This window comes from Quercus robur, chromosome 8 (assembly GCF_932294415.1).
Source record: "Quercus robur chromosome 8, dhQueRobu3.1, whole genome shotgun sequence".
Lineage (NCBI taxonomy): Eukaryota > Viridiplantae > Streptophyta > Magnoliopsida > Fagales > Fagaceae > Quercus > Quercus robur.
The window spans coordinates 2,524,831-2,534,455 of NC_065541.1; the positions used below are offsets into that span (position 1 = coordinate 2,524,831).

Sequence of the window (9,625 nt, forward strand, 5' to 3'; positions counted from 1 at the left end):
GCACAATTTTTAGAGGCAAGAAATAAGGTTATAAAGGCGGAGACCTTAAGGTATTCAAAGAGAAAATCCAAGCTCCTACATACTGAAACTATGAGTTTTGAAAGAGAAGAATAAGATATTGTTGCAACTTCTGTACATCACTTTATTAATTTGTGTGTGTCTATATAATATATATATATATATATATATATGCTTAAACTGAGTCTCATATTAATGAGTTTATTCATAAACAAATTATTATATTTGAATTTAGCTTGTTTAATTGTCAAATCTAAAGTTAGGCTTGTGTTTGACTCATTTGCTAAATAAATTATTTTAAACATTTTTTTTTTCTCAAGCTAAGCACAAGCTGGTTCATTGACACCCCTATCTATCAGTTGCTTAACAAATAATGTTTATTTCTTGTTTTTCCTTCCTTCCATGTTTAAGTCTTATGATTCCTTTGCCATACTCACATGTTTGTACGAGGGATTAATCATAGTGTTTATATTTTTGTAACGAGTAAAATTTGAAGGATTTTTCTATGATACCTTCAATATTTCTAGGTTTGAAACTTACTTATTCGATGTTGATTATAAAGTTATTGTTCATTGACACATGAATTATTAGTGAATCTAACTTTTATTGCTTGCCTAAAAAAAAAAGAAAAAAAAAAGAAACATAAGATATCAAATGACATGGCCGCGGAACTATGATGAGATTTGATGAAGAAACTATTTTATTTGACCCTAGGACAAACTAAAGTTAAAAATAAATAAAAACTACTGTGGAATCAGCACTCAAATGAGATGTGGGTTACCAATTGATCTCATAAACTTACCGTCATGTATGTTTCCCAATATTTGAATGTTTAGTCTTATTAATTGTTGCAAGAGTAGTGCAATATGTATTATAAGTTTTACTACATTAAATTTATAAATTGATATGTCACCAATCATAAAGAGATGGTTCAAGCTCTACTAATCAAATTCATTATATATAGCATTAGCTTGTAAATTGAACAATGCTAGAGATACAAACTATTTTACAAATGTTTTTACAAATAATTGATGTATTAAGTAATTATTGATAAATGAAAATGTGATATTAATGGTGGACCTAGATAAAAACCAATAAAAGATTAACCACATCAACATTTTGTAAAAATATTATAAAATAGTTTGTGACAGTATCATTACATTTGTAAAATTTATGTAGATAGTAAATCTTATATTAATTTTAGCATTTTTCATACTGTAATTACTGTGCAGACATTTTAGATAATTAGACCATCTTCCGGTGAGGTTCATGAGGAACATAAAAAGTCGTTGAAATTGATAGGATATCACATTTAGGTTTGGTATATCATATTGTAGTTTACATGACGTTAGGTCCTTTTGTAGTTGTACTTTGATTATATAATGTATTATAAACCTGGTTTAAAACAATATTATTATTTTCGTATGTGTTCTAATAAGTATTACCGTTTACTTAAGGACGTTAGGTCCTTTTGTAGTTGTACTTTGATTATATAATGTATTATAAACCTGGTTTAAAACAATATTATTAAAACAATATTATTATTTTCGTATGTGTTCTAATAAGTAATACCGTTTACTTAAAAAAAAAAAAAAAAAAAAGGTTTGGTATTGCACATGGCTTACAATAATGACTAGTTTTCTGGAATATTATGTAGAAGCAGTCTTAAGTCTTAATGTTCTCATGCGAAGCTTTCACTCCCGTTAATTGTTCACATACGAATCTTCCACTCAACTGCAGCAAGTCGTTGAGAATTCATCAGTTGAACGTCCTTTGTCTTTGACTTTGACATTGGCCATGTCACTAATTATTGGTGAATATATATATATATATATATGGTTGAGAATATAATTTATAATTATATATATATAATATATCATATGGTTGGAAGTGCTTTGATTTTGATTCGTGATAATCACTTACAGCACAGCGGGACACAATTGTAATGTGTGAATGAGATTATGTGTCACCCAGCAAAAAAAGAAAAAAGAATGAGATAATGAGTATGATATATCGAATCTTAACACTGCATCAAAAATGTCAAGGAGTTGTGAATTTTTATAACAAATCTAGTTATCGAAAATTTTAGTTTCATTCGGCTCATTAAGCATTATCCTCATCATAAGGCATGCTATTTTGGCCATTATAAAAAGGATTAACTTATTAGCAATTGTCTTTATCAGCTCAGCAGAAACAGTAGGAGACATAAAAAAAAAAACATGCAAGAGCATGAACTAAACAAAGACAAAATGTTTACATATCATGGAACAGGTTGCGATATAATTATTCAGCAAATATGTCTGTCACATGATGGCACAATTGCTAGGGTATTGATCAGAAACCACTGCATCTGCATGGTACAAGGGGTACTGATCCGGATAAGCTACTGTATTTGCATGGTACAAGGGGTACTGAGGATATTGGCTATAATAAAAAGTTGGAGTTGGGTCTGTTTTCTTCTCAGTACTTTCTGCTTTCAGTTCTTGCAAACTCTGAATGGTGGCAGAGCCAAGCTTCTTCCTTAGTGAGCGGGTCAAGCTAACAGAATCAACTCCATCTCCTATCACTACCACCAGACTTTTATCTGCTCCTTCAATCGCCACTGACGTCACACCTGTTTGATATTCAGAAACATACAAAAGGAATCAGCCCCTTGACTTTAGTTTTCAAAAGCAAATGAGAGTTGAAATTTGATGCAAAGTTTCACACCTTGTACCACAGCTGCAATCTTCATGGCCTTGCTTCTGCATTTCTCGCAAGTCATTTCCACCTTCATTACTATCTTTTGCTGCACCATTAGATGAATATAATATAAGACATTAGTATCTTTTAACAGAATAAAAAAGAAAAAAAATAAACGCTATTTTTAATAATTCTTTCTAGCATTTACTTATACTACTTAAAAAGTACATTCAATTTTATGCATGTGAGTCTTTACTCTTTTTGGTTAGGTGAATAAGAGGATGAAAAATGTGAGGTTCAAACTCTAAACACGTAGCACCATGCATAAAGGGTGTCTGGTGGTATGATTAACGCTCGAACTTTTGTAAGAATTTTTTTATTTCAATGTGGAAAAAGGGATTACCTTCATGTTTGATAGTATGAAACAAATGGGATTGTTGTATATATAATAATAATAATAATAATAAGAAAATCTGTATATATGATATGAGTGTTTGAGAGAGAGAGAGAGAGAGAGATGATATTAGTTTCTGTATTTTGGTTTCTGCTCAAAGAGTTTCAATTTATAATATGAGAGCTTTGTCGTGGACTAGAGAGCAGAGACCTGTGTGGACTGAGTCAAGGGATACACGGTCGTTAGTCGTTATACGAACAGTTATTTGAATCGGTAGTGTGAATGGCAAACCATCTAAAGCCCGCGGTATCGTTAGTCGTTATACGAACAGTTATTTGAATCGGTAGTGTGACTGGCAAACCATCTAAAGCCCGCGGTTTCCATAGACCGAGTCAACATGCATGCATGGCAATTTAATCGTTGTTTCCTCTCTTATTTAATTATTTTTTTTTAAAGAAGAAAATTTCCTCCCTCAAAGTTAAAGCTTTTTTTTAACCAAAAAAAAAAAAAAAAAAGTTAAAGCTTTTTTTTTTTTTTTGGAACTTAGGAATTAAGTGGTCGATGCGTCAATTTTTTAATACGCTAAAAAAAAATTTTATTATACTACTGATTTAATAGTAATTACTTTGTCACATAGTTTGTAAAATTTTTATAATAAAATAGATAATAACTTTAACATTTTTTATTGTCAAAATTTTGGTATACAGTTTAACGATTATATTAGTATGTGCTGGCCATTTCTATTGGGGGGGGGGGGGGGGGGGGGAGACATTTGATGGAATATATTGTTGAGAAAACTTAACCAAGAAGAAAATTTCTAGTAGAGAGAGAATGGGAGAGGAAATTTGAAAAAAAAAAGTGTATTATACTATCATGCACTATTAGGCTTTTTCAAAAAAAGGGAAAAAAAAGTGTATTATACATAGCCTATGAGGAATAAAAATGTGTATTATACTATCATGCTATCAGGTAAATGGTGTTTCTACAATCTTAGGCTTTTTCAAAAAAAAAAAAAAAAAGGTGTATTATACTTAGCCTTCAACGCCCTGGCTTTGGCTTTGATTGAAGGCTAAGGATAAGCCATAGAGGTTATCACACCATATTCACGGAAAGGCTCTAACGACATTTGCACTATATCTAAAAAAGATTAATCTAGTTATAATTGTGGCTTCTTGTAGTTATTCATAAAGCTTATATCTACATAGTATATGCTTGATGTGGAACTCAAAACCACATAACACGCACTCATTCAATATCCAATCAATATAATTAGGGCATCACATGCGTCACACTATTAGGTAAATAATGTTTTTACAATCTTAGGCTTTTTCAAAAAAAAAAAAAAAAAAAAAGAGAAAAGTGTATCATACTTTGCCTTCAGCCCTCTTGCTTCGGCTTTGATTGAAGGCTAAGGATAAGCCACAAAGATGATCAAACCATATTCAAGGAAAAACTCTTGCAACATTTGCACTATATCCAAAAAGAATTAATCTATTCATAATTGTGGTTTCTTGTACTTATTCATAAAGCTTATATCTACATAGTAGATGCTCGATGTGGGACTCAAAACCACATAACACATAGTCATTCAATATCCAATCGATATCATTATGGTATCACATGTATCCTTATTTTTGGCTCGTGGTTTGGGTTCCATGTGTTAAGGCCCATTTTAAATGCATGGGCTCAAGGATCCATCAAACGGCAATGTTGATATATTTTAATTCTGTCATATAGTTAATGACATTTACAATTCCATTATTTACTTGATTCCATTTACATTTCTGTCACTTATTTAATGTTATTTATATTTTTTTAATTTAAATAAGAGATGTAATACGTCTAAAATATTTTCACAACAAATTATAGGTTGTAAATTGTTATTAGTTATAAATTAAACTCACTATTAAAATTATTTATTTTCCATTAATAGCAACCTATTATTTAATATTTGTTGTAAAAATATTATGAAAATTTTGTGAACATAACATTTTTCTTTAAATAATATTTTTTCTTTTCATGTAGAAACATGCATACATATTATTAGGCTTAATAAATTGCACATTTTCAGCCTTTAGTTAGGATTTCATGTGGGTTTAGGGCCATTCAAGTTTGCATGAGTCCAAGAACCCACCAAAGGGAAATTTAAGAAAATTTAAGCCCATAATCCAATTTGTTAGGTTCTAAGATTTTAGGAACTAATGTATTAGAACTTTAATGTATTATGTTGGCAAACCATAATCAAAACATTGAGCCTAGTTTAAGCTTGCTCAAAGTGTGGTTTAATGTAAAATTGGAATCGAGTAATTGTAGGAATTACAATTCAAAATCTGCTAGGCTCGATCGATCAAGAATTAGGCTCGATTGATCGAACCTCGTGAATCAGTAATTTTTTGCAAAATTATTAAACCAGCTCAAGCCCGTATGAAGTGTAGGGTTTTGTATTTCACTCCAAGTATAAAAGGAAAAACCCTAGCTACAGTTTAGAAGTCTTTGTTGAGTTGTGTATTGAATCTTCTGTGAGATCTGAAAGGTGTTTACCTTCATACACACATAGAGTTATCAAGATCAAGATTCATGTCAAGAACTTGATGATCTCTTCAATTGCTGCATAAAGAACTATAAAGAAGATCTGAAACCTTTAAGTGGAGTCTTAAAGTCACAAGTAGGAAAACTTGTAGTTGCTGCAGATCAAGGAAGGAAGTAGTCTGTGGACTCGAAGCTGTCACGTGGCCGTTGTTGTGATGCCCCAATTTGATTGATTGTGTGATGTGTGTGGATGTGTGATGAGTCTTACATCGGGTATTTACTGGGTTGAACTGGGTTTTATTAACAACTGCAAGGAGCCTCAATTGTGACTAGTCCTTTTGAGGTATAGCGCAGATGTAGTTAGCGTTTTTCCTTAGGTCGTTACATATGGTATCAGAGCCGGCCCGGTAATCCCATGTGGACTTAGAGACACTACCTCACAAAATGGGCCCTAACGAGGACGTTAGGGATTTAAGTGGGGGAGATTGTGATGCCTCAATTTGATTGATTGTGTGATGTGTGTGAGTGTGTGATGAGTCCCACATCGGATATTTACTGTGTTAAACTGGGCTTTATTAACAACTGCAAGAAACCTCAATTATGACTAATCCTTTTGAGGTATAGCGTAGATGTGGCTAGCGTTTTTCTTTGGGTCGTTACAGTTGTAGTAAGTTTTCTACACAAGGTAGCAATAGGATGTTAGTGGTCTAAATCTTATTGTACAAACTTCAATTCTTTCATAGTGAATCTGTTTTTACCTTGAAGATAGTTAGGTTAAATCATTTAGATTTTTTACTCATTAGGTTTTCCTGGGTTCATCATATCTGTGTGTTCTTTATTTTTCCACATTATATATGTTTTACACATATTGATTTAACCTAGATCTAATTAACAAACTTGTTAATCAACTTGGCTTAATATTAGGTTAAATATATTGTGTTAAGGGGCCTAAAAACTAACATAATCCATTTGATTTATGGGCAAATGAAGGGTAAAAGTCCAATAATTGTTATCCTTCATTATAGTTTGTGGTTTGGCCCATTTAATTACATAGATCCAAGGTTTGACCAAAGGGGCTGTCGTTTTTTTTTTTTTTTTTTTTTTTTTTTAAGTAATGTCATTTACTTAACAATATTTATATTTCCATAATTTATTTAACTTCATTTACAGCTCTACTATTTATTGTTGATTTGTTGTATATATTATCATGGAGCCGAAGGAACTCATTGTAAATGATCAAAGAGTTTATTCGAAGGCCGATGGACCTGTTTAGAATTAATCTGCAAAGAATATGGATGGTCTTCACACCGGTCTTCCAGAGGTCCCTTCTGTCCAACACCATCTTAATTTTTTAATTACTTGATCATGTTCTTTTTTCTTTGTGAGAGAATGGAAGTACCTTTATTCAAGAATTGTTTGCTAGGTTGAGATCTTTCACATCAGAGACTTTGAAACTTTATTCTTGGACTAGCTTTTTGGGCTTGAAAGACCTGGAATGTTATGGTTGAGTCTAGACCTTGTTTCAAAAGCTTGAAGCTGACTGTGATGATGAGTGGTTAATAATTCTCCTTGTCATGCATGATTTTTTTTTTAAATACACAATAAGCAGACACGATCTTGAACTAGGAAGATCTGAAAGTGAACCTTTTCAACGAATAAGTGTATGCTTGATAATTGGAGATACTTTCTCAAATGACCAATCAGCACCTTAATCTGAAAGTACTAAAGTTCAAAAAGTTTCTACAATTTTAGAGGATGATTGAGGAATTCAGATGAACGGTTAAGATTGTAGGATTTGGTAGGTGAGATTAAAGAGTATAGCTAAGGTCCTAAGGATGATTAGTTTTAGTGAAACTTTATAGTAAAGTTCAATTTTGTATGTAAAAAATTGTGATTTTGAAAAGTACGTCACATTGGTCTTTGATTGTTCAAGACTATTTTCTTGGCTGCTTGGCCGTGTACGTAGGAGTTAGGACAAAAGGGAAAGAATTTATTAGGCCCGTTGGATGGTTTTTGTTTGTCTCTCTCAAACGATGGTGGGCCATTCTCATTTGAGAGACAATGGACATATCAAATTTTCGTGAATGTGGGAGCAAAGACTAACGTGATAATCGTTTGTATACGTTGGACTAAAGTCATATACTTTTCATATTTTTGTTTGAATTTATTTTCTGTTTGGGACTCTAATTAAAGTCTTTTTTTAACTCTTTTTTTTAATAACATTTTAATCCCATGTTTGGATGGAATGAGATGGGAGGAAAGGAGAGAAAAATGATAGTTTATTATATAGCTTTATGTTAGTTCAAAGGATAATTTGAGGGTTTATTTTTGGGCAAAATTTAATGGGTTTTAAATTAGTGCTTGAATAAGTCTGAAGTATGCTTTATTATATAGCTTTATGTTAGTTCAACTTAGAGATTTAACTCTTCTAATCAATACTTTATGGGGGTTTTTTGTGGGTTCTTAATTAGTGCTTAATTGAATTTCAAAGTGTAGTTTATTATATAGCTTTATGTTAGTTCATCTTAATAGAGATTCAATAAAAGTACAAACTGCAATCATTTGAAACAAGACTATGTATGATAAGATACAACTTTTAGTTTAATTTAAAATTAAGTTTAAACTTTAGTAGGGTTGATCATATAATTATCCCTGTTCTTCCCTAAACAATGTATGCAATACATGCATATATAATTACATGGCTTATAACTCTGCGATTATGCTATGAAAGAAACTTTTTCATATTAGTGATTTAGCCAATACTAGCATAGTCCATTGCAACAGTGAGCACATTACATTCATGAAACAAAAAGATGGGGAAATTATCTATTCCTTTTGCACAGAAGCATCAAATTCCTCAACATACATGATTGTTTAAATGACATATACTAGTATAGTTTTATTTATTTATTTCAGCAATGTTGGCCAAACCGTTCCAAGGCAACCCCAGAATCAACTGAACAGAAAACAAAGAGAGCAAAACACTCAGCTCATAGATCACACGAGGGAGCAAAAAGTTGGATCAGGATCATAGATTACTTCACAGAACATGGAATTGGTGGATGATAGGCTAAGAATGTATTGACCCCTTGGGTAAATTAACCAATTAATTAAACAAGTGAATTAATTAATTCAATTAATATGCAATACGCGTGGTAGTACAAACAAATCACCAAATTGTTAGGACATATGTGAATCATGTTAGGAACATATGTCATTTAGAATTGGCTAATCCTTTGACAAAACGCACTTTACTTGTAGCTTAGTAGATCTAGGATGTGTTTAATACTTCAAGGAATAAGAATTCAAGTCTAAGTGTTAAAGCCACACAAATCTGTTCAAGAAACAAGTGAACAAGTGTTGGATTTTAAATCTCAATAGCTAGCTCAACAGATAGTATCTATCGAGGTCTAAAAGGATCTTCAACCTGATACTCCTCGATAGATAACTTATCTATTGAGATTTACAAAAATCAGTTTTTCAGATCTGATTTCACACAAATCTGTGTATAGTTATTTAAGCTTTCTTTTTTCATAACCTTAAACTTATATAAGGATTAGTTTAAGGGCCGTCACAACTAATACAAATGGATGAAACTTGATGCAAATGTATTGTTCAAGTAAATTGTGACTGGAGACAAATTTACCCTAGTTCATCTTTCTCTTGAAAAAGCTGCTGCGTTTGTACGCCGTAGGGTTTTGTAACCAGGAGCTTCGTGACCTTTATCGTGTTGATGAACTGAAGAACTTTGCAACCAACATTTTTCTCAAGTTAGTGGTTAGTCACGTACTTGGATCCATGCATCGATTGGTTAGTCACATACTGGGAGTTGTGCATTGAAAATGAGAGATTGTCACTACAGAACAAATCCAATTGGGTATTGGGGTATGGGTTCAACTGTAAGTTGATATAAGGTACTAGGATTCCTTTACTTGTAACCGCTCGGGAGTGGTGACCTTAAAATCACTTGGTGGGGTTTTTGCCTTGGAGGTTTTCCTCATT

At 32.1% G+C, this 9,625-nt stretch overlaps 1 protein-coding gene across 1 annotated transcript; it reads right to left on the minus strand.

Annotated features, from left to right (window-relative positions):
• Positions 1 to 2,278: 2,278 nt before the first annotated feature.
• LOC126697926 (heavy metal-associated isoprenylated plant protein 47-like) lies at positions 2,279 to 3,221 on the minus strand. The gene is made up of 3 exons (XM_050395064.1): positions 3,104 to 3,221; positions 2,728 to 2,806; positions 2,279 to 2,632 (listed from the first exon to the last, which is right to left on the minus strand). Exons 1-3 carry the CDS (start codon positions 3,107 to 3,109, stop codon positions 2,322 to 2,324), a joined length of 396 nt encoding a protein of 131 aa, XP_050251021.1. The 5' UTR covers positions 3,110 to 3,221; the 3' UTR covers positions 2,279 to 2,321.
• Positions 3,222 to 9,625: the final 6,404 nt, after the last annotated feature.